The sequence below is a fragment of the Narcine bancroftii genome, chromosome 10, assembly GCF_036971445.1.
Source record: "Narcine bancroftii isolate sNarBan1 chromosome 10, sNarBan1.hap1, whole genome shotgun sequence".
Classification (NCBI taxonomy): domain Eukaryota; kingdom Metazoa; phylum Chordata; class Chondrichthyes; order Torpediniformes; family Narcinidae; genus Narcine; species Narcine bancroftii.
The window spans coordinates 92,951,143-92,976,977 of NC_091478.1; the positions used below are offsets into that span (position 1 = coordinate 92,951,143).

At 42.2% G+C, this 25,835-nt stretch overlaps 2 protein-coding genes across 7 annotated transcripts in view; one reads left to right on the plus strand and one right to left on the minus strand.

Moving 5' to 3' along the window:
- The window catches only part of spire2 (spire-type actin nucleation factor 2), a 73,327-nt gene extending 50,498 nt beyond the window's left edge, over positions 1-22,829 (minus strand). Inside the window, exons 1-2 of one of the 4 annotated variants that reach the window (XM_069901866.1) lie at positions 22,813-22,829; positions 5,995-6,038 (exon numbers count right to left, since the gene is read on the minus strand). Coding sequence is in view for 2 of the 4 variants with exons in the window: in XM_069901863.1 (XP_069757964.1) it covers positions 5,995-6,038; positions 15,683-15,968 (330 nt within the window). In the remaining 2 variants the exon portion in view is untranslated. Of the gene's footprint in view, positions 1-4,792; positions 4,845-5,994; positions 6,039-15,682; positions 16,308-22,812 lie in introns of those variants that run through there. The other 3 variants (XM_069901863.1, XM_069901864.1, XM_069901865.1) reach the window with 3 other exon arrangements.
- Positions 22,830-23,004: 175 nt separating this feature from the next.
- The window catches only part of LOC138744955 (Fanconi anemia group A protein-like), a 77,257-nt gene continuing 74,426 nt past the window's right edge, over positions 23,005-25,835 (plus strand). For 2 of the 3 annotated variants that reach the window (XR_011345895.1, XM_069901869.1), the window contains exon 1: positions 23,005-23,203. Coding sequence is in view for 2 of the 3 variants with exons in the window: in XM_069901869.1 (XP_069757970.1) it covers positions 23,158-23,203 (46 nt within the window). In the remaining variant the exon portion in view is untranslated. The remainder of the gene's footprint in view (positions 23,204-25,835) is intronic. The other variant, XM_069901867.1, reaches the window with a different exon arrangement.

Below are 25,835 nucleotides of genomic sequence, written 5' to 3' on the forward strand. Positions count from 1 at the left end.
TAGTGATAGGACTTTCTCAGTCAATATGGGCAAATTTTCATGCTCTGCTGCCCTTTCTTGCAGGATCCCACAAGTGACTATTCTGGGCCCCATTCTCTTCTCCTAATAAATGCTTCCCCTTGGCCACATCATCCAAAAGCACAGCATCTCCTTCCTCTGCTATGCTGAGGATACTCAGTTCTAACTCTCTTTGATTGTTGGGCTTCAGGGGAAGAGAACCAGCCATAGACTGTCTGGAGGACAAAGTGCTGGATAGCTCAAAACTTCCTGCACCTAAACGAAGGCAAATCTGAGATCATCCTATTTGGCCCCTCTAACTCCAGCAAAACCATCTCCAATACTCTTGGTAAGTTAACCACCCTCATCAGACCACCCTTGGTGTGATAGTCAGTTCCACTTTCAAGTATGATAAACAAGTCAATGCAGTAGTAAAAGCCAGCTTTTTCCAGCTCCATACTATGGCCAAAATCAAATCATTCCTGTCATTGAAAGACCTTGAGAAAGCTATCATGCTTTTATTTTCTCCCATTTAGACTACTCCAACTCTCTATATATGGGAATTAGTCAATCGTCATTATCCCATCTGCAACTGGAGCAGAACACTGCAGCAAGACTCCTGGCAGGAGCCAAGAAGAGGGACATTATCACCTCTATTCTGGCCTCCCTTCACTGACCCAGAATAGATTTTAAAGTTCTCCAGTTTATTTACAAAGCCATTAATGGACTAGCCTTCTCCTACATCTCCGATCTCCTAATGCCCTACACCAGTTCAAGACCCCCTCAGATCGGCCAATTTAGGGCACTTGGTTGTTCTGCACTCAAATCGCAAACTCTGGGGAGATAGCGCCTTTATTATTGTACCCCCCCAAACTCTGGAACAACATTTACCCCCTCTGTCAAATCAGCCCCTTCCTTTAACTCTTAAATCCAGGTTGACGTTGTATTTTCACTTGCAAGTGTTTGGAGGTGATTGTTACCATGAATGTACAATTCTAAACCTCGAATACCCACTTTATGCTGCACTTTAAATAACTGCTTAAGTTGAGATATAATTTGGTCAATGTGAGTGGTTTTAAAATATGGTATATAAATAAAATAAACTATGTAATGTAGCGAGGGTGAACCAGTAAACTGATTTTATTGTTTGAATTCACTGCATTTCGTGAAGGGGACGCCCACTTCTGGTGACACATGCGCTAACTTCCGTAAGTGACATCAGCATCACTCCTAGGCCGACAGTACACCACCTGGAAGTGAGTGGGGAGTTCCCTTAGTCCACACTGCAACCACCACGGGCTTCTCCTTGGTCGTGAAGGGGGCCCACGCAATCTTGGGTCAGCCAACTGATGTGACGATTTGACGCATCTACAGCGTGGTCACATTTAAAGATAGAATTTATATTTCAGCTATTACAAGGAAACTAATTACCTTCTCAAAAAGGCTCACATTTTCTTGTCTATAAACTGTTGACCACACTTTGTTAAATCTTCCCCAAATTGAGATTCACTTTGCCTCCACAAGTGCTGCCTGATTGGAGTTCCTCTAGCACACACATGTCAAACTCTGGCCCACGGGCCAAATTTGCGATATAATTATATTTGGCCCGCAAGATCATTTCAAAAATGTATTAGAGGTGGCCCGCTGGCCGCCGTGCCAGTATAGCGCATGCACAGTAATACAAATCCCAGAAAGCATTGGTGTCAGCCCGCTAATCGCCCCCACCTCCTCTGTTTACGTTGCAGGATCTCACCGTGGACTCTGGTTTTGGGGCCTGGCCGGTGTCAGGGGAAGCCAAGGCCGCTTCCCAGCGCCCGGAACCGGAGGCCTCGGGCCTGACCTCGCCAGGACCGTTGCCCACTCCCCCTCCCTGCCGCAGGCCGACCCGCGACTCACGGTGACGGGGCCACTGATCTGCCGAGATGCCGCCCTGCAGCGAAAGTCGATGCCCCCGCACTGTCGTTGTCCAACCCGATCGCCCGCAAACCCCCGCCCTCCCGCACACAGGCCCGAGTAAGTATTATGAACTTTAATCTCAGGATAAAACGATCTTCCAATAGTTTCATGTCACAGTGATAAATATATTCCTGGTTAAAAATGGTCCTGGAACCTGGATACAAGCTCATTAGGCATAAAACTTGAAAAGTGTGTAAATCAAAGGATATCTGTACCAATGGAAAAAGGGCATGGCAAATAACCCTGCTAGAGTTCATGCCCACAATCAGTCACCCATTTGATTGTTTCAGGAATCATGTTATTCTCCCACATTCTCAATAGCCCTCAGATTTTACTATTCGACAGCACACTAGCAACATTTGACAAATCCTCTATAGAGAAATATTTATTGAATATTTTATTTCTCATTTATTAAACTATTATTAAACATTTATTTTAATAAGAAAAAGTTTAACATTACATATGTTGAAAGAAGAGAAAACATGCAGATTTTGTTGAAAATTTTCAATAAATATTTAGTTCGGCCCTCGACTTAGTCCAAGTTTTTAATTTTGGCCCTCCGTGAATTTGAGTTTGACACCCCTGCTCTAGCAGTTTGCTTTTTTTAAAAAAGATCCAAGATTATATCATGTTATTTTTCCCCCAAAATATGAACATCAAAAACAACTTTGTCACACAAAACAGATGTATATTGTGCCCCTTTTTAAAAAAAACCCAGAAAACTCAACAAACATACACAAATGTTCACATATACCCCCAGATACTGTTGTGTGTGGAGAAAATGTGGCCTCCCTGGCCTGTCTGGAATGTATGTATTGCAGGTAGTCAGAAGTCCTCCCCATCTAGAATTTATTTGGAAGTCACATCACCTGTCAGTCAAGATTGGACTCTGGCCATTGGCTAATTCAAATCTCTCAGCAACACTTTTGGCTAGACACATAGATGAGCACTGTATTTAGCCACAGAAAAGAGCACATTTCGCTCACTACTGCCTTGTGGTGATAGCCCCGGACACTGCTCCATGCAGTGGACATCACGTGAAAGGGTCGCGGGTAAGGTGTGCATTGCACTGAACCCGAGCTGTAGTATTGCTATGGATCAATATTTGTAGTAGAGCCGAATCTTCTGATGATCAGGGGTCCAGAAATGTATGTATACCCCCGCATGAGTCCCTCCAGCTACTCCATCTCATCCTTTGGCCAATGGCCTGCATCGAGGCTGGATTGCCCCCCACTCCGGGTTGAGGGGTGGAATTCACCAGAGTTCCAAATGTGGGGCAAAAATCGACCCAAGGAACTCCTCACACAAACAATCAGACTCTCATATTCATAAATCAATATTTTTTTGTATGGATAATATACTTTTATTGCATTGCATCATTTGTCTATTTGTTTGTTATGTTTTTGGCACAGACTAGAAGGGCCAAAGGGGCCTGTTTCTGTTCTGTAATGCTCTATGGTTCTATGTACTGTGTGTACTAGAGCCGCCTCCCAACGATCAGGGCTCCAGGAGGGTGTGAGACCTGCTTATAGTGTATGAATGTTAGCATCATCTGTGTGAATTAGCAATTGCATACGGTTTAACATTTTCCCACATTCTTTTATAAATCGTGCGCATGTTTTATTCCCGTCACATTTTCCCACGCTTTTCTACAATTTTGTGTTAATAAAAGTTACGCGATTGCAAACCCTTGTGTCCACACTCATCTCTGTGAACCCACCGAACCAGATACTCTTTCTCAACACAATAAATACACACCCAGACTCCCCCACTCCCTGACCACCTTGGTACCTTTGCTGGCAGTATCTTTGGTACATTACCAATAATATGAATACAACTATCTGTCAGTTAGAAATTTAATCTGTAAACACTCATAATTCAAATAAATAACAAAGGGTTACCTTTTATGGAAAAAAATTGAGGTGTAATTTGATTTTCTCTAGTATTTTTTAAAAAAACTTGTATCCTTAATCCATTGTACAATAGGAGGTAGTAGAGCAAATTCTATCAATAGCCTCTTCCCAGTTTCTCCTTGATTCCCATTTCTTGTTCTTGCCCCCATTCTATCTTGGAAAGTGATCGTCTTTTGATTGACAGACTAGAGCTATATATTTTTGAAATTGTCCCTCTCATTCCTGGGTTAACTGATACTAGCTCTTCCCAGGGTTGTTTGGCAGGTAACTGAGGGAAATTTGAGGAAGACTTGAATAAAATGTTGAATCTGGAAGTAGCGAAATAAGTGTGTTGATGGTAAACCAAGGAAGTGAAGTTGCTGAACACTTCATCTGCGTAAAGGTCAAAGATATTTGATAACTTTAGTTGCCATAAGTTTATAAAAAAGGATCAGTAACTGACAGTGAGAATAAGTGATTGCTATTTAAGGGACCGTGAACTGATGCAGCTGCCCACCTAAAATAACATCTCATCTGGTACCCAATTTTTAATGTATTATGCACTCACTGGATTGTTGGTGTGGTTAGAATGTTTTATGGGTAATGTGCCTGCTATCTTTTCTGCTTCTGATAAAATTGCTGGTGTTTATGGTCCATCTTTTTCTTTCATCAACATGTTTATTCAAGCTTACAACTGACTTTCCCTAAAATATACATAAAGTATTAGTTACTTTAACACTTTCCAATAATTGTTCCACTTTCCTCTAACAATCAGAGCAAACTAGAATCTGTCATGTGGTACCAGAACAACCTCGTTTTCCATTATCAACAAGGAAAATAAGCTAATTGTGAGCCTTAGGAAGGGGAAGCCGAGGGACCATGCCCATTTTCATTGATGGGCCGGCAGAGGAGGGTTAGTACCTTTCGCTCCTTGTGAGTTAACATACCAGAGGACCTCTCCTAGAGCTTGCACCTCAAGCCAACTTCAAGCAAAGTAGAGGAGTTGGTGTGCTTTCTAAGTAGTCTATGGAGAGACAGAATTTTGTTGAATACTATTGAACTATGGACTGGTAGCATCACAGTCTGGTTTAGAAACTCGAAAGCACAACAAAGCAGAACCCTGCAGTAAGTGGCACACCTGGCCCAGTCCTCCATAGGCACAGTCCTCCTGTCTACTGAAGACATCTATGTGAGGCACAGCCCCAAGAAGGCAGCCAATATGAGAAAGGATCTCCATCATTTTGACCTTGATCTCTTCTTGCTGCTACCTTCAGGCAAAAGATATAGAAGCCTAGCAACTATAATTTCAATAAGTTTTTTCACACCACCTCTCCTCCTCCCCCCTGCCCCCACACAAGTTTTCAGGCTGATAAACCTCCCAGAACCACTCCATAACCTCTAAATGATCCGTCTGCACTACTGAAACTTTACTTAAAGTGCATCTGTACACTGAATATCTACTTTGGTCATTAACTTGTGGAACCAGCTGAATTAGTAAATGCAGGCTCAATTTTGACATTTAAGAAAAATTTGGATAGGTACATGAATGGGAGTGTATAGAGAGATATGGTCCGGATGCAGGTCAATGGGACTAGGCTGAATAATAGTTCGGCACAGACAAGAAGGGGCAAAAGACCTGTTTCTGTGCAGTAACATTCTATGGTATAGTCCAAAAGGGTTGTGCTGCAGATACGAGCAAGACAATTAGTAGCATCAATGTCACTATTCACAATCGATAAACCCGTCTGTCTGCACATGCACACATATAGGTATCAAAAGTATGAAGTGGCCTGTGAAATGACATCCTACTCATCACACATGCCTATATTTACTGTATGGCCTCACATACAATAGCTCAAGGTATTGGAAACTAGCCAGTATCCAAAGCACAATGCAGGTTAACATTTTCAAGGGAGAAGTGAAGACTTTGACCAAAAAACAAAACAGTCAAGCTTTCCCAAGCCCTTTCGACGTGTCCCACTAATGACAAATGAAGCTTTAAGTGTATTAAATCTAACAAGTGAAAACTATAAAATTGTTCAGTTCAATAATTTCTAGCAATTCCAAATGACCGATCACAAAACAGAACTTTTCTGCCAAGTGAAAAGGCAGGATACACTGTGATGCTATGTTATTGCTAGACACGTACCTGTCTTTCTGTACACAATTGTGTGGAAATCTTCACCTTTGAATCTAAAATAAAATGAAAAAAAAGTTACAAACACTGGAAAACATTAAGCAAGGTGATTCACAGTAACCAAGCGTTCATGTCCTGCCCTTCCTTATCCCACCTTCTCCACAACAAAAAACCACCCATTTTTTCAACTTTTCTAGTCCTATAGAAAAGAACTGATTCTTTTTCTCTTCCTGTGGAGATGGCCAATATCATAATGGACCCCCATCAGCTTGTTCACAATTTCTTCTCTGCCATCTTCGGACAAGGTAGACCTGAAGACCAACATCCCTAGATTCATAGAGAATAACATTGTACTACAGGCCTTTTAGCCGACCTATCATGCCACAGCAATCTTTCCTTCCATAATCATAATCTTTTTTAAAAAAAAAACCCTCCATTTGTCAACCCAAGAATCTTTCAAATGTCTCAATTGTACCAGCCTCGACCGCCACAGCCCCCAGCAAGAAAAATTTCTTTGCAGTGGCTATCAGGCTCTTAAACTCCCTTTGTTACACTAATCATGGAGGGCTCCAACAAGACAGTACTGTCTCCACTACTATAATGCCATGTTTTTCTTACACTATATTTATCAACATTTCCTATTTATCTTTTTTTAAAAAATGTACACTACTGTAGTCACCCCCCCCCATGAAGTTCCTGTTCCGATGCAGCAAGAACTTCAGTGCCTAAAGTATATACATTGCACAATGTATATGACAATAAATATATTATTTATCACTGACCATCTAATTGGATGTTAACCTGTCAACTTCTATTGTCATAACTGTTTTACATGTTAGGTATGGCTACTCTCAAAGTTGCCCAATTACTAGGGTTACTGAACAAAAAACTTTCTTTCCTATTTTTTTGACATTTAGCCCTTCAAATGAACAAAAGCAAAGACTCCATTATGGTCACGTCATACTGTACTACACTCAGAATGTAATACATGAAATTCTTTACCACAACTTTGTCTACCATAAGTAACTTGGCTTCCAGATTTTTTTTTTGACACATTTGAACCATATATTTAATGGGAGTACATGTATGTATCTTAAAATTTATTTGAATCATGGTCATCAAATGAGATTGCCACATTTGTATGAACATCCCTCCAATCAAGTTCAATTTTGCAAGCCTATCTGGTCAAATTTTTCTCAACAAATGGTAAAGCAAAATTCTAACCACCGTGGCATCCCAAACATTGCATTTCTCAGCAGTTACATCTTGAGTGAACACTCTTCCAACTGAGGTGGGTGACTGGACAGCTCGATATGGGCATCAGACCAAATATTATAACAACTGCCACTGTGCAAATTGGTGGCAGGCAAAGGAATCAATTCCTCATCGGTTTCACCCCATTTCCATGGATGTCACAATTTTAGGAACCAAATGGACGGCAGCTCTTCTGAACAGAGAAGCCTTTTGTCCATTAAACAATCCCTTAAATGAGACATCTTAGGTTAGGTTAGTGCACGTGCAATATGCTTCAAAGGCTATTTCCAAGTAAAATTGCTTTCTTTCGCTTACTGCATCATTCAGTGCCTGAATGTTCTCAGCACTGTTTTCACCTCAAGAATCTTCATGCCCATGAGGAACCACCTCCATAAATTCCACACAAGATGAAGAAAATTACACCCCAGCTGCCTGTCTGAGCTGCCTATTCCTTTCCTTTCTCAACAAAATTGGCAGAAGCTCAAGCCCCTATGTCTTTGGAACCAGCATCCTCCACCAGGTTGCAACCTTGCGCCCATAGGTGTACCTAGGGCATGGTAATAAGAGGCACATGCCGGGGGCACCCCTTGAAGGGGGGCACCACTGTCCTCGCCAAGCCCAACAAGCAGTCTTCATCTGTCAAAAGAACTTTTGAGGTTTGGACGACAGAAGTTCTTTAATGATACATTTTGCTTTCAGATGGAAATCAAGCCAGGATCAGACAAGTACCGGGGTACCAGGATCCTGGCAGGGACGTTTGCTAGGGTTACTCAGGAGACTTTAAACTCAAATGGCTGGGGGAGGGAACGAAATGAAGGAGAACAGCAAGGAGAAGGTTAGAGTGCAATCAGAGAAAGCTTGTAGACAATGTTTAGGGGGGGGGGGGGGAAGGCAGGTGGGATGAAAAATAAATCCGAAGGGTTTCTACAAATATGTAAATAGCAAAAGGAAAGTGAGAGATAAAATCAGAAAGGATAAATGTGTGTGGAGCCAAAAGAGATGAGGGACGGTCTTGTACAATTTCTTTTCCTCAGTATTTACTGAGGAGAAGGATATTCAACTGTGCAGGGTAAAGGAAGCAAAGAGGGTATATATGGAGACTATAGTGTTTAAAGAGGTAGTACACTTTTGAAACATATAAAGGTGGATAAGTCTCCAGGTCCTGACAGGATTTTCCCTAGGACCTCGAGAGAAGTTAGTGAGGAAATAGCAGAGGCTCTGGCAGTGATTTTTCAAATGTCATTAGAGATGGGCATAGTGCCAGAGGATTGGCATGTTGCGCATGTGGTTCCTTTGTTTAAAAAGGGATCGAGAAGCAAGCCTAGCAATTATCGGCCTGTAAGTTTGACATCTGTGGTAGGTAAACTGATGGAAAGCATTCTTAGAGATAGTATATACAAGAATATGGAGGGACACTCAACACAGATTTGTGCGTGGAAGGTCGTGTTTGACCAATCTTGTTGAATGTTTTGAAGAGGTGACTAGGAATGTGGATGAGGGTAAAGCAGTGCATGTTGTCTATATGGACTTCAGTAAGGCCTTCAATAAGGTTCCACATGGGAGGTTAGTTAGGAATACCCTGGGTATTAATTCGGAGATAGTCAAATGGATTTAACAGTGGCTGGAAGGAAGGTGGCAGAGAGTAGTAGTAGAAAATTGTTTGTCAGGATGGAGGCCGTGACAAGCGGTGTACCTCAGGGTTCGGTATTGGAACCGTTGCTGTTTGTCATATATATTAATGAGCTGGAGGATGGGGTGGTAAATTGGATTATTAAATATTCAGATGATTCTAAAATAGGGGGAAATGTGGATGATGAAGAGGATTTTCAAAGATTGCAGGGGGATTTAAACTGCTTAGAGGAGTGGGCAGAAAGATGGCAGATGGAGTTTAATGCAAGTGTGAGGTGCTTCATTTTGGAAAAAATAATCAAAGCAAGACATATGGTAAATGGGAGGGCATTGAAGAATGCAGTGGAGCAGAAAGATCTAGGAATAACAATGCATTATTATACCTGAAGGTAGGAACACTTGTAGATAGGGTGGTGAAGAAGGCCTTTAGTATGCTTGCCTATATAAATCAGTGCATAGAATATAGGAGTTGGGAAGTAATGATGAAACTGTACAAGGCATTGTACTGTTGTATTGTATTGTTGCGCATCTTGATGCAAAAGCATTGTACAAGGCCAAATTTAGAGTACTGTGTGCAGTTCTAGTCACCGATTTATAGGAAGGTTATTAAGATAGAGAGTGCAGAAAAGATTTACAAAAATGTTGCCTGGGTTTCAGCATCTGGAATACAAGGAAAGATTGAGCAAATTAGGTCTTTATTCCTTGGAACGTAGACGGCTGAGAGGGGATTTGATAGAGGTGTTTAAGATAATGAGAGGGATAGATAGAGTTGATGTGGAAAGGCTTTTCTCATTGAGAGTAGGAGAGATGGATACAAGAGGTCATGGGTTAAGAGTTGACAGGCAAAGGTTTAGGAGTTACACAAGGGGGAACTTCTTTACTCAGAGAGTAGTTACTGTGTGAAATGGGCTTCTGGGAAAGGTGGTGGAGGCAGGGTCGATTTTGTCATTTAAGAAAGAGTTGGATAAGTATATCGATGGGAGGGGGATGGAGGAATATGGGCAGAGTGCTGGTAAGTGGGATGAGAGGGAACTTGGATCAGTGCAGACTAGAAGGGCCAAATTGGCCTGTTTCCGTGCAGTAATGGTTATATGGTTAAGTTGAACTGAGACCCACGAAGCTTATTGCAAAGCCAATTCTATCAACAAGCACTAGACAAAACAAAGAGCTGCGTGGCAGGGATTCTCTGATTGTGCAGCTCTTTGTGAAGCACATTTATGTGTACATACTTGTAAATATAATTGTCGTCAAGTTCATCTATTTTACAAAATAAATGTTTCTTTAGTTTGGCAAGAGAGAGGCTGAATATGTGACTATACTTAAAAGGCTACAAGATTAATGGCAAACTGTCTCAAAAAGGCAATGCCCAGGGTTAAACTGCAAAGCTACTGCCTGCTAGTCTCGATTTATTGCTGCTACTCAAAAGTGAAATACTAAAGGGCAGGTCAGACCTGTTGTGAACAGGTTAGTTAAAGTTGACTAGTTAAAGTTGCAAGTTAAGGGTGCTGCAGCATTATTCAATTCCTATCAATTTAATTTATATTATGACATAGTTTTAAATTTTTTTTTGACAAGTGTAGTGTTTTACCTTCGTCTCCCTCCCTCAACCCCCTCTCCCAACTGCCCTCATTCCACCCCCCATCCCTTCCTCCTGTCCCCCACTTGTACCCCTCTCCCATCCTCTCCACCTCCCTATCTCTCCCCCACACAACTCCTTCTCCCTCACTCTCAGCATGAGACCAGCAGGAATTGTACCCTCTCCACATATGCTCAGCAGGGTTGGAATCCCAGACACCACATCTCCTGGTCCGGACACAGAGTCCCTCCTGCTTGTGGACTGGGAGCACACAAGATGGCAGCCCCAGAAAGTTTGCTGGAAGTGTGGAACACCCATCTGAGTAGGCAGGAGTGCACCCAGAGTGCCAGCCACCCAGTGCCAGCACATCAGCACAGCGCTCCCTGGCTGGCTATGTCCCCGCTGCCAGCTACGCACCCTGCTCTCCATGCAATTTGGATTGAATAGATATTGGCTGCAATCTATGCGAATAACACAGGCCATCACTGCACTCCACATCCAACAGCCCCATGCCCAGAATGCACTGCAGTTTCAACTGACCAGTTGCCCTGTGTTACCAAATACTCTGGTCAGGTCGTCTACGAAATTAATAAGTCAACACTGAGTTATATTACTACTCCCAGTGACTCAGAGCAAGATTCATCACCGACTGCAGATTCTGTCATGAAAAGAATACGTATGGGGGTGAGGAATAACCTAAAAAAAAGTCCATCTGTTCATTCAGCTGCAAAACCCAAAGTGTAAACCTACTTAAGCACATCTTCCCCCAGAAAGACAATTCCTTAAAACGTAAATAGCTTTAAATAATGTAATGTAAACAATGCTGGAGAAACCCAGCAGGTCAAATAGCAAAGATAAAGATAAATGACTAATCTTTTGGGCTTGAGGCATTCACCAAGGTGACCATCAAATAACAGTGTGTGCACAGGCTTTTACCTAATGTTTTAAGTACAATAGTTTTGTTGGTCAGGTCGCCATACAGTGGCTCAGTGACAAAACTCGGCCATTACAAACAGATAGTCAGCAATCATGGTACATGGTCGGCAAGAAGCATCTTGGGAAAAGTCAAATGCCTGTGTAGTTCTCATAATCAAATTGTTGCACATCTTGATGCAAAAGCAGTTTTAAATTCCCAAGCCACTGAGGTTTTCAGGCAGATTTTGGGATGAACTGGTTGGCGGTGGCTGTTCATGCAGTCAGTGTCAAAACTCAAGCCTGATGTGGGAGCGGACAACACAGGATGCGGTAGTCTTCTAACAGGGGTGTGCTACTGATGAAAGAATAGATGCGGCAATGCTCTGAGCAAAGAGTGAGAAATTTCAGTGCTTGCCATAGGTCCTCTTTTCCCTAGATACACCATTGCTTATGCCCTCAACTTGTCCACAGACATCACTCTTCTTTCACCCACCCTGATTGTGCTCTGGAGATTTGACGCCCAAGGTTCCCCCCCCCCCCCCCCCACTGCTTTTACTTGACTACTTAGGAGACTTTTCCCCTAGAGTCTCACGACACGTTCCAAGTGTCATTCTTCAGAAAAGCAACACTAATCCCCTTCTCCCATTCGGGTTCAAACTTGCAATTTTGACATTTCTTTTCTCCCACTGATGCTTCTCAGCCAACAAGTTCCTCCAGCAGATTGTTTAGCTGAAGATTACCTTTGTCGCCATTGCATTGTGATGGGGTAGGGATAATCCTTGGACATGCTGGTGCTGGTAAGCTCCAACTATAATATCTACAGGATACCAAGTGTCCAATTGTGAAGTAAGCATTGCATGCCTTACTTATAATTTGGAGATGGAAGTGTGTATAAACACTTGAGTGACAAAAGCACAAACAATTTGATAAACATAGCTGCTTCTTTGGAATTAAAAAAAGTCAATTTCCATTTATTCGTTGAACTAGCAGAGGTCAATTTCCAGCTTTTGCTGAATAATTTCTACTAGTTACACACAAAGGCATTTTTAGCAGTTAATCTTTGCATTTTAGGCTGAATTTTAAATTTTCACCCGACAGCAATTTTAAAATAAAAGTCTCTCTGCGGTCTGAAACCAGTTTTTCAATGCATTTTCTAAATTACAAGGTTAAATGTTCAGCATTTAAACAGATTACAATATCAAAAGAATACGATTCACTTTCCACTCTAGTCAGCTGCATTTGTCATGAATTACAAGGATTGATTGAGAGAATATATTTTACTACAGTACATTTCCGATTATCCGAAACGTTCAGGACCGGATGTATATCGGTTAACTGCATTTTCCAGATATCTGAGAAATGACTCAGTAGCAGAATATTTGTATCGGTTGTCACCTTCCCACCACTGTTGCTGAACCTGCCCAGGGGTCCCACTCTGATACCCGACACTCCCCACTGCCATTGCTGAACCTGCCCGGAAGCAAGAAGTCCCTACTCCAATACCCAACACCACCATCGCCAAACCTGACCAGGAGCCTGAGGTCCCTGTTCCAATCCCCAACACCTCCATCGCCATACCTGCCCAGGAGCCTGAGGTCCCTGCTTCAATCCCCAACACTTCCCCACCTGCCTCATTGTAACAAAATGTCAAGAAATCATGCCATAAACAGTAAATTTTAACTCCCCCACCCCTTTAATTTCATTATCAGGCGACGAAGAAGCATACAGTTCTCAAAAATGCAATGTCATACAGGAGGTGGCAGAATAGAGATGGATGTTAAGAAATTAAATTGAGATTTAAAGTCAAAGAATACAATTCAAGTTTTCCAAGGGCCAATTTGCCTACCATATATTAGAAACAAATAATCCAGAGTTCTCTGGTAACGGCACTCTTGAATTGGCTGTAAGGGATTGTTCCTGGAGATTTCCATTGCACAGATGAGCTGTTTTTGCTTGGTTTTCAACATAATTTATTTTGGTGATCTATCAAAAAAAGCCAATTCTATATGGGGAGGAGATGTAGGAAGCTATTGAAGAATTCAGAAATTCAGTTAAAAGCATCATCCAGACGTCGTAATGGCATCAGGTGCGAAGAGGATGGTTATGAGCGGGGACGGCTAATGTCATTTGAACAACTTATGAATAATTTCGATTTATCAAATAAGACATTCCACTGCTACCTTCAGACAAGATCTTTTCTAAAGACAAATTAAGTCCAACTCTGGCCCTACCATGGTGCATGATTCAAAGGGGGAAAAACACACAGACGATCACCTCGGCAATGTATTTCTTGCTCAAAGTGAAGGACCTAAACCAGGCCTTCACAAATCAAGGCAGAGGTGGGAGTCAGATTTAGGAATAGCGATTGAGTCATCGTGCTGGTCCAACCTGTGTCATACCAGCGTGACTGCAAGCAATTATTAATGCACGATACAGGCTGGTACAACTTTTTACACCAGCCGGACCTGATGCTGCAAAAATTGAACAGATTAAAGTCAGAATTATCAGACCAATGTTTCAGATATAGCATTGCAACAGGAACCTTTATGCATGCAACCTGGACATGTACCAAGGTGAGACTCTTCTGAATGGAACTAGATTAAGACGGTGGGAGGGGGGAAAGAAAAATCACAGGTAAAAATTCCCACAGGACCCAGAGCTGTTCCTGTTGGGAAATAAAAGGGACATAAGACTTGGATGAACATGTCCAACTCTCAAATCCAATTTGTAATGATCACATTGGCAGTGGCCAGAAAGTGCATAGCAGTTACCTCGAAGTTCGACTTCTGCCTGAGCAGTGTGCTGGAATGCAAAACTGTGTACCCCTGGAGAAAATTATTTACAACTTAAGGAAAAAATACAACAGTTTCTTGAAAATTTGGCAACCATACCCAAATTCCATAGGATGACAATTATAGTGTGGACCATCCTGCCTCGCCGCCCTATCTTCCCAGTTTACTCCTTAATTGGCAGGGGGTGGGGGGGCATCCCATCGCAACCAGGAAAAGTCAAGAAAAAGAAAGCAACCTGAGCATTGGCCACCGTGACAAACCCATAAACCCCCAATATAAGTTTCATACCTTTGTCATGAACATCTTGAATGTTCTAACTGGTTAAGTGTTAAATGTGGAGGGGGTAAGGACAGGGAGGGAAAGGGACAGAAAAAGCTTGATCTCTACAGAAAACCTTGTATAGAATTGATAATTGTAAACTGTAATCAATGTTGATGATAAAATTGATAACTGTTTGAGTTTCAGTTTGAAAAGTCATAAATAAAATATATTTTTTTTTAAAAGCATCATCCCTTGATGTTTCTTGTGGTTATTTTCAATGTGGCAGTAACAAAAGACTTTAAACAAATCATTGTTGATTAAATGCGTCAACAAATAAGTAGTCATTGTGCATTGGGCAGCCCAGAGTTATTCTGCTGAGTGAGCCCTTCATGCAACACCCTTTAGCAAATCAATGATTTTTTTTTTAAATGCTGCATGACCAAAATCTAAAGCTTGGTGTTGTCAGTAGGAGTATTGAAAGTGTAATCTATTCAAGAGATCGAAATATTTATACAAGTATGAGAAACCTACGATGTCATAATTGCCTTCAAAATAACTTTTAATCCACATAATTGGCTCACTATTCCAAGTCAAGAGCAAGTTGGATAATTCTGGCAGATCATGCTAAAAAAAATCCGTGAAACGTTAAGCAAATGATAAATTGATAAGATGAAAATTAGTATGAAACTTGTGTATTGCAGCTTACTACTAAAATAGTCTTATTAAACAGAAAGTTGGGAGATGATTTTAATCGATTGCTTGCCTCGGATTTAGAGAGTCTGGAACTTGAAAAGCTTGAACAATTTTGGGACACATTTCACAGTATTAAGAGTCCGTCTGTTTTGGGGAATTCAAAAAAAGCTTCATGTATAAAAATGATTTCCAGAATAATGCTGCATTGCCTTCTGCATGCACAACACACGGTGCGAAGGCAATGTTGTGTTCTTGCCTGGTGGTTCGCATCCATCCCGTGAAGAATGTACTTTATTCGGCTCGGTTGTGAAGTGCTGCGCAAGCATCTCCATTTCACTCGTGCGCTGACCCCCCCCCGCCCCCCCCCCCCCCCCCCCCCCCCCACCGCTCAGGCCGGCGGATAACGAAAGGGCAACCCTTGCTACATTGTAATACTACGACTTGCATCCCCAGTCGCTGTAAAGTGCTGCTGGGCATTGCTAGTTTCTACGGCCGATCGGATTTTCGCTTTAATTGGGTCTTGTGGGACGATATTGCGGTGTGGTTACCTGCGAGTGCCCGGCCTGTTTTGGATCCCTACCTGAAAGGGGCGGCCTTTTCGGTTCCCCGCAGAGAGAGACGGTGCCATCGCGATGCAGTCGGATCGCTGCGAGCTCCCGGACGCGGCCGACGCGCACCTGTTCCCGGGACCAGTCCCGGTGCAGGGAACGGCAGCACTGGTAGCACACCGCCCAAGCCTGCTCCTCGTTGATCGGCTGCTCGTAGGCTCGCAGGATCTCATCCAAGGACAAAACCTGCGGCTCCAGCACCTCGCCGGAGCCAGCTACTTGCTGCTCAGGGTCCCCATCACTGCCTGACCTGGCCATCTCTCCTCCGCCTTCTCATTGCCACTGCTCAACGTTTCTCTGGGTTTCCACAGTAGCGAGTCCCAGCCTTCGTCCGCAGTTCCAGTGTCAATCAGCAAACACCATGTGATCATCCCGCTTTGGGCCAGCCCAGTCTCCTCAACACAGCGGAATGGGAGGAGAAGCCAAAGGACAAAAGTAATCAGCGGTGACACACCAGCACAGGCGACCCAGAAGGGAAATCAACTGGCGCTAGGCAATTATTCCTAAACTGGCAACTTGGGCGTTGACTGCTCAACTCGCCATCATATTTGTTTTTGTTCAACAGCAGGCATCATATGCTTGACCTAGAGAACGTGCGGTATCCTTGCAATCATCTACAGAAACACACAACACATCCAGGTAGACGCTGTCCCTCACTGGCAACAAATGACGCCAGACTCTCGATTCCAGCCAACACTAATCCTGGGTTCTTCTCGAGAACCACTAATACACAGTGCAAATGATCTTTGGCAATAGAGGGGTTTCGGTCAAGTGGGTAAACTTTTTTTCGCAGTGACAGTGCACGTCAAAGTGCTACCTGGGGGAATTGAATGCAGGCTGTAGAAATACCTGGCAATTTGCATATTAGTCAATATTTTATGTTGCTTTGCTCTAGCATCGGGAAGCTTGTTTATTTTGGAGCTGCAAGGGGCAACCAGCGAGATTGCGGAAGTGGATAATATTTAACATTGTTGGAAACTCAAGTTGTGATGTTGAATGACAACATGCTCTTGCCCAATCGTCACAGCAATCGATAGAAAGCACGCAAGTCATACTTGCAGCAACACATTGAATCTCACAGCAGTGCAATTACACTGCAAAACCCTACTTAAGCAGTCATTCCCCGACTGAGAAATCTCTGCATCTCACTAACTGGTTGTGTGAACCTGGTCTCTGATTGTGCGACGCACATGATCTACTCACCACTTCCATATCAAGATTTCTCAGTGTTCTTGTTGGAAGGAAATGCTGTAATATTTGATGCATTTCACTTCAGGGAATGGACTGGGTGAATCAGGCATTCAATTTAATTGCAGTCGTCTATTTCTTTTCAAAATAAGGATGTGGAGTTGTACAGGAATGCCTTCCTCCTCAGATTAATTAAGTTCAAAATTCCCAAACTAAATTTTATTGACAGCTCCTGAAAGGTCCTCACCTCATTCAATTGTGTATCATTGGGTAGCATTTAACTTCCCATTTCTCGCCTCCTTTATTACATCTTCTTGCTTTTCTTTATAGGGCCAAAGTCAAAATCAGATTCAATCACAATTTAACCAGTTACACAATGTATGCAAATAATTTGGCACAGGTGCACAAGAGTATTTCCAGTACATGCTATTTGTCAGCACTAAAAGATGCAACATATTTATGCATTTAATTCTTTGGACTTAAGATAACTGCACAATTTGGACCCATCATGATAGCACAGTGGTCACGAGTAATTATATTCATCACCATTTCATATTGCCATGAAAAGGGCAATAGTTTTCTGTTAAATTTTGCATATACATTTCTGGGTCAATTTTGAACAGTTACTCTTCCTGCTCTTTGGAATCTCCTGTGATTTTACTTCAGCAGGCTCCACTACAATCCACTCCCTGAGGTTTGCTGCCAATCAGTTTACGGACTTGCTTTGCAGTGTCATAATGCAGTAGATCATTTTGCTGCAACACTAATGCTGGAATACAATTACATCCTGAGGTTCCTCTTCCACCAGCTTTCTTTTTCACCCTCAAAAGTCCCCCAATTTAGATGAATTATAATTTAAAAAAAAATCATGTTGAAATACCAAGCATAAGTGCTGCATTCATTCACTTTTAATTAAAATTTACAAATAAAATTGAAAGTGTTTTGTTGACAGTTCCCTTACTATTTATCCTTAATCATTAAACTAGTAAAACAGACACAGTTTGAACATATCCAAAATAAAGTTGGTTTATGGCTGCTAATAAGCCTCAAATGTCACAAGTTCATCTGCCAGCAGAGAGAAACTATTTGCAATTTCAATCACAAATATCCAGCTGCTGTCAGGTATCAGTTCCAGCTCATCACAGGTGCCCAGTATCATTAAGCAAGCTAACCAACCATTCAAAGTGGACTGCAGATGCTGGAATCTAAATCCAAAATTTGATTGGACAAATAGTCTGAGAATTTAAGTGGAGGGTAGAAATAGTAATGATATAAAGCAGACTGTGATCAGTAACTTCATGGCTGGAGCAGAGGGGAAATGTTAGCAGTCTGGCCCACTGCCAAGTAGAAGCAACAACAGCAGCAAATTACATGTTCTCAATCCTCATGACATAAATTCACAAGGTCATTCTTGTGAAAGTGGAAATGTAGGAGAGTTAGGGCAACAATTTATTGTAAAGGTGTAGAGCATCATCATTTCAGTCCAAGATTCTTGGATAAGAACCTTTATTTGCAGATGCGAACAGGGTGTGGTAATGTTAGTGTTGCAAATAAATTGATAAGCCAATTGTTACAACCAATTAGGGACAAATGTTTCAAACAAGATACAAAGCAAATTAAATAGTTTTGTAACTACTAATTGGTCAATGAAAAACACTGACCACTGTTTCCATCTGTCCTTTACCCTATTCCTAGTCACACTTCTAAACTTTCTTCCTCCCAACCCCCAGTGGATTCCTCTCACATCTTTCATTCAGTACCCTATCACCTTGGCCCTCACACCCTTCTTGAGCTTGGTGTCTCTCCCTTTCTGTTTTAGACTCTGTAAAGATCCTGATCCTTGCAACTTCTCTTTGCTCACGAAAGATTCTCGCATCTGCAGTTCTTGTGTTTCTATCTAATCGGATATCTGCATCCCCACAGTGAAGTTACAGAGAGGAAAATAGTCAGAGAACTTGCCTGTTTACAATTCAAAGTAATCAAAGACGCCAAATCCTTAAACTATATCAGAATAAGTAAAACAATGAGAATGACTGAAAGGAGTTTAAAAACAAGTAGCATATAGCAAAGACAAAACAAACCAAATATGAAGTAAATGAATATATTGAAGGGCTAGAGCTGCAAGATTAATATGCAAGATATCAATGTGCAAGATGAATGAACACCACAGAACTTTATGTGGAATATTGGAGACACCTTATTGATACCATCAGTAAAATCAGTAAAAGCTGAAAAGACAGATTTAGGATCAATAGCCAGAGAACTTGCAAGTTCTCCTTCCTTCTGAACTAACTCTGAGTAACTCAGTCTAATGTGATCCAAAAACTCAAGGATATAACAAGAAAAACAAGTCTAATGCAATACACAATAGTGCTGGAGAAATTCAGCAGATAAAGCAACATCCATTGGAGGGTAAACCTGTAACGAACATTTCGGGCCTGAGCCCTTCATTGGGAAGGTGGGAAACTAGTAGATGCCTTAAAAAAGGTGTGGGGGGGAGAGGAGAGAAGGAGCACAGACTAACAGGGAAGGGATGTTTACAGACGAGAGAGTAGGAGAGAAAGAAACTGAGAAGTGATACACATCGGAGTTAACCGTAACCAATCAATTCATACAACAGCTTGATTAAACCCATTCTCAAAAATGCTCACTTATCCTCTTTGACAGATCATGCTTAATTCTGTTTTTTCCAACATCTGATATTTTCCCTAACGTTAGCATCAACTATCTGTAATTCATATGATTTATTTATGCCTTTGAGCATGTGCCCATCTCAATTTTTCAGGTACTAATCCTAATTCCAATTCTAAATGACCCATTAATGTTTTCAGGCTTATTTATAACAAGGTTTCAGTTGCATTCCTGAAAATATATTCACTCATCATCTGTTACAAGCAATGACCTTCATAAAGTCAAGGTAAAATGATCTCAGGATCATTATAAACCTTATATCAATGGGCATGCATGCATTCAGAAGAGTCAAGTTTCACCTTTCGAAATCTTACAAGAAGTCTGGTCACATGCATTTGGAAAAGAAAATTGACTTTCAAGATAATTTCCCTGGCAACAAAAACCTAGTTTTCTTGTGACAAAGCTCCAGTGGAGTATTTTAACAGGTACTTTTTTGATAAATGGATAAAGTAAACATAATTCCCTCCTTAAATCTACATAGATGAAGATAAATCAACCGATGCAGATGTTTGAAAGAATCAGAAAAAAAACTCTCCAAAATTTTATGTCACCCCTTTCTAACATTTGCACTTTCAACAAAAAAATTTGAATCAAATTGTCAACATGCAAAGAACAGCAACCTTGCCTCTGTATTAAAAGCACTTTTGCCCATATTTCCATAATCATTGTTATGTTCTCATAAATGGTGTGAGAATTGATTAACAGATAGAAAACAGAATAAGAATGAATACTTTTCAGGGTAATCGAACATAAGGATCAGGCTATAGCCTACATACACAGAGAGCAACATAGCCAAATTTGCTAGAAATACAAGCACTGGTGTTAAAAGTGTGGCCGCACTAAAATAGAAAACCACAGAACCATGGAAAATTCAACAACGGTCACACAATTATTACACCAGCAGGAACAAGACACGAGTTCAGTTCTGACTCTCGTTCTGTATTGAACAGGCAGCAAGGGTACCCTTTTTAAACCATATTTCTGCATATTCGCTGTACACAACATTACAGGCAAGTTATTCACATGCTTTGTTTGATGGGCTTTCCATCCAAATACAAATGGATGGAAATGATTTATGTCACACAAGAAGAAATGAATTTTCAGCCTGAAAATGGTCTCAGAGTTTCGATCCTTTGATAAGAGTCTCGCAAGTTACATCGGGTTGCATTGGTTTCCAGGTTAATTATAAGATGTTAATTTGTTCCATTGGAAGAATGATGCTGTTCGTTTGACCATTGTGGCAAAAGTATCCTGACATTCCTCGTGTGATCTCTGGTAGTGTAGCATCAATGTTGTCTCCACCTGACAATCTATGTCAATTTCAAGATAATTAGCTCAATGTCTTGTTCTGTCTATGGGGCATTTCAACAGGACACAATTTAACATATGAATAACTTCTCCAGCAACTGTATTGGATTCAATAGGACACCATTAGTATAGTGGCAGCATGAAACCTTTGCAGACCTGTATGAGATTATTCTAACTTCTTAAGACAAGTGATATCCTTATAAGCTTTTACACTTGCATTAAGAATATGTCTAAGCCACTCAGGGAATCCAGTTCAGTCATTAGACAAAGTGTCAGAAGTAGTAAAACTTGGAGAATTGTAAAATTACCAGCCATATGTTGTCATTCCTTCATCTAGGGTAAACAATTCATAATTACCTCATCCAGAGGACTACAGACAAGAGAAAGAGATGGGGGGGGGGGGGGCGAGGGCAGAAAGAGAGATTGCTAGTATAAGGAAAGTGAGGCTGATTATACAATATTTGATTATTGAATAGCCATATAGGCTCAGTTCTGTGTATTTCAAATATCCTTATACTTTACTGTTGTCTTTAAATTCCAAAGGCTTGCTCTTGTCCTTCTTTCTTTCCCCAGTTTCTCATGAATTCTTGGTTTGATTTATTTTGGGGAAATCTGCATAGATGACCATTTAGTAAAATACCACTAACAATTCATTTTGTATGGTTCTCTCCCCAAGACAAAACCCAGTCAGCCAGTTTGGCTGCCCCCATTATTTTGTCGGCCTGAAATTTGTTAAAATAAGATTAAACGGGATACTTTGATGAAGTGATTTAAAACTAAGTTTCATTAAAAAAAACTCTGGACAGGTAACTATTCTTCCACGAATGGACTACTGATGCAGTTCAACCAAACCTCCCATTGATATTACACATAAACATTTTTGCTGGGATCAACTGAATGGAATCCAAATCCACTCTTTATTGTGGAAAATATCAAACCCAACTACATTTGCAAAATTCTTAACAGTAAAATGCAGACAGTGGGGGGAAAAAAACACACACACACGTTGGAGAAACTCAGCAGGTCCAGCCAGCCCCCCCCCCCACCACCTTGAGGAAGGGCTCAAGCCCAAAACTTTGGTGATGTATCTCTCCCTTTGCTATCGAAAGGCTGAGTTTCTCCAGCATTTGTGTGTCCTTCCCCCCACCCCCCCACAAAAAACTCTGGACAGGTAACTATTCTTCCACAAATGGACTACTGATGCAGTTCAACCAAACCTCCCATTGATATTACACATGAACATTTTTGCTGGGATCAACTGAATGGAATCCAAATCCACTCTTTATTGTGGAAAATATCAAACCCAACTACATTTGCAAAATTCTTAACAGTAAAATGCAGACAGTGGGGGGAAAAAAACACACACACACATGTTGGAGAAACTCAGCAGGTCCAGCCAGCGCCCCCCCCCCCCCACCTTGAGGAAGGGCTCAAGCCCAAAACTTTGGTGATGTATCTCTCCCTTTGCTATCAAAAAGCTGAGTTTCTCCAGCATTTCTGTGTCCTTCCCCCCCAAAAAAACTCTGGACAGGTAACTATTCTTCCACAAATGGACTACTGATGCAGTTCAACCAAACCTCCCATTGATATTACACATGAACATTTTTGCTGGGATCAACTGAATGGAATCAAAATCCACTCTTTATTGTGGAAAATATCAAACCCAACTACATTTGCAAAATTCTTAACAGTAAAATGCAGACAGTGGGGGGAAAAACACACACACACACATGTTGGAGAAACTCAGCAGGTCCAGCCAGGCCTGACCCCCACCCCACCCCACCCCACCCCACCTTGAGGAAGGGCTCAAGCCCAAAACTTTGGTGATGTATCTCTCCCTTTGCTATCGAAAGGCTGAGTTTCTCCAGCATTTGTGTGTCCTTCCCCCCCCCAAAAAAAGTAAAATGCAACTCACTTTCTGTAATACTTCCGTTGTTCTCCAACGCCTGGGAACTCTATTCACTTCGGTTTTAAAGTGAGCCTGACCAAGCGAATTGAGAGCGGCCACCACAAGCACCCAGTGAGACGGAGGCGGCTTCTGAGACCCGTCAATCAAGAGGACCCCGCAAATCAGCGACGACGTCCGGTGAAGGAGCCGCCAATGGCAGCGCAGCGCGGGACTTCCGCTCCGTCGGCCGGTTAACGCGACGAGCCGTGGTCCCTCTCGCCAGGCCACGCTTGGAGCAATGGGGCTGGGAGCTGCGACGAGTGGAGTGGTCCGGGGCTAAAGTTAAGGGTGTTTCGGCCTCCGAAGGCCGCCATGTCCCGCACTCCCACTCGGAGGAAAACGTTCTCGCAGTTGCTGGGTGAGTTTGTCCTGAATTAAGTTCGCGGCTGGATTAGGGCAACACACTTTACTCAGTGTTGCTCGGCAAGGTTTGTTGGGCGAAGCTAACAAACTCTTATTTTTTGCATCTAAAGTATGAAGCAAGTCGGAAAGCACCTAAGTTCAGTGCAAAGAAAGAAATGCAAGGTACCAAACAAAATGGCAAACAGAACAGTTCAACTTCTGACAGCTCATTCCTCAGGTCCCTTTTAAGCTTTCCCCTCTTACCTTAACCCTCCAGTTCTCAGAGCTGCAGCAATATTATTTATGCCTTGTGATTTTTTTTTTAAACCCCCCCCCCCAACCTTCCTTGCTCCAGGGGAAACAATCCTGGACTCACCTTTTAACTCCAGCTCTCCAGTCTTGGCATCAAACATGAATCTTCACCTGCTCTAGTTTTATCCTGTTCTTGATCTGGTATGGCCACTGGAACTGCACTTAGAATTCCAGGTGTGATCTCCACAACAGCTTGTCCAGGTGCAACAACTCTGGTACTCAGTGCCACCTTCTTTCTTCACCATCTTGCCTCCCTGTGGCTTCACCTTCAGGGAACAATATATTTGTAACTCTAGGGCTGTCAATTTTTCAGCTCTCCCCATGTGACAATGGAGTTTCCAAAATGTATTACACTTGCCTCTAAATCGGGAAGATGTGGGATTTACCTAGAGGTAAATATAAAAATCTAAATAGCACCTTTCTTTTGGTACCAAGATAGTTGTTAACTCAAGTATCTTTTGTTTGGGTCATTACACTTGGATGACAACAGGATCTAGATCACACATGTCAAACTCAGGCCCGCGGGCCAAATTTGGCCCGTGATATAATTATATCAAATATGTATTAGAGCTGGCCCGCTGGCCGCCGCGCCAGTATAGCGCATGCACAGCTAATACTACAAATCCCAGAATGCTTTGCAAATGCATTGGCGTCAGCCCGCTAATCGCCCCCACCTCCTCTCTTTACTTTCATTAACATCTGCGACCTGTCGCCAAACTCACACATAATAAACCCCTTACGAAAAATGGCCAAACGAAAGACAAAACAGGATCTCTCAAGACAGGTGGGAGGCAGACTATATGTTCATCATTTAAAAAGACAAACCTGTTTGTCATTGAAGCAAGTTGTTATTTTTTGACTTGTTGGCTTATGAAAAAAGATACATTTAAAAGGAGCTTAAAGGCTACAGAGGTCACTCGCCAAGGCAAATAGCGCCTTTGGAAGACTACACAAAAGAGTCTGGAAAAACAACCAACTGAAAAACCTCACAAAGATAAGCGTATACAGAGCCGTTGTCATACCCACACTCCTGTTCGGCTCCGAATCATGGGTCCTCTACCGGCACCACCTACGGCTCCTAGAACGCTTCCACCAGCGTTGTCTCCGCTCCATCCTCAACATCCATTGGAGCGCTCACACCCCTAACGTCGAGGTACTCGAGATGGCAGAGGTCGACAGCATCGAGTCCACGCTGCTGAAGATCCAGCTGCGCTGGATGGGTCACGTCTCCAGAATGGAGGACCATCGCCTTCCCAAGATCGTATTATATGGCGAGCTCTCCACTGGCCACCGTGACAGAGGTGCACCAAAGAAAAGGTACAAGGACTGCCTAAAGAAATCTCTTGGTGCCTGCCACATTGACCACCGCCAGTGGGCTGATAACGCCTCAAACCGTGCATCTTGGCGCCTCACAGTTTGGCGGGCAGCAGCCTCCTTTGAAGAAGACCGCAGAGCCCACCTCACTGACAAAAGGCAAAGGAGGAAAAACCCAACACCCAACCCCAACCAACCAATTTTCCCTTGCAACCGCTGCAATTGTGTCTGCCTGTCCCGCATCGGACTGGTCAGCCACAAACGAGCCTGCAGCTGACGTGGACTTTTTACCCCCTCCATAAATCTTCATCCGCGAAGCCAAGCCAAAGAAGAAAGGCTACAGAGAAATATTATTTATTGAATATTTTATTTCTCATTTGTTAATGCTTCTTCTGGAAAGAGTTTAACCAAAACTATTATTAAGCATTTATTTTAATAAGAAAAAGTTTAACATTACATATGTTGAAAGAAGAGAAAACATGCAAATGTTGTTGAAAATTTTCAATAAATATTTAGTTTGGCCCACGACTTAGTCCAAGTTTTTAATTTTGGCCCTCTGTGAATTTGAGTTTGACACCCCTGATCTAGATGAACTGGGAGAGTAGGTCAAGGAATGGCAGATGGAATGTAACTTGGATAAGAGTGAGTTATGGCACTTTAATAGGTTAAACCAGGCAGGACAGTGGTGGTCCCTTTGAAATTTTTGTGAAACAAAGGGTCTTGAGGGTAGAGGTACATAGTACCCTGAAAGAGGCAACACAGATAGACAGAATGGTGAAGGCTTTTGGCATGTTTGCATTCATCAGACAGACCACTGAGCACAGGAACAAAGATGTCATGTTATATCTGTACTAGTTGTTGGTGGGCCACACTTGGAGTCTGGTCACCAACTTTTAGAAAGATATCATTAAGCAAGAAACGATGTAGAAAAGATTCACAATAATGTTACTAGGACTGGCAGCCTTTAATTTTATGAGAGACTGGATAGGCTGGGACTTCTCCCTGGAGAGCAGGAGGCTGAG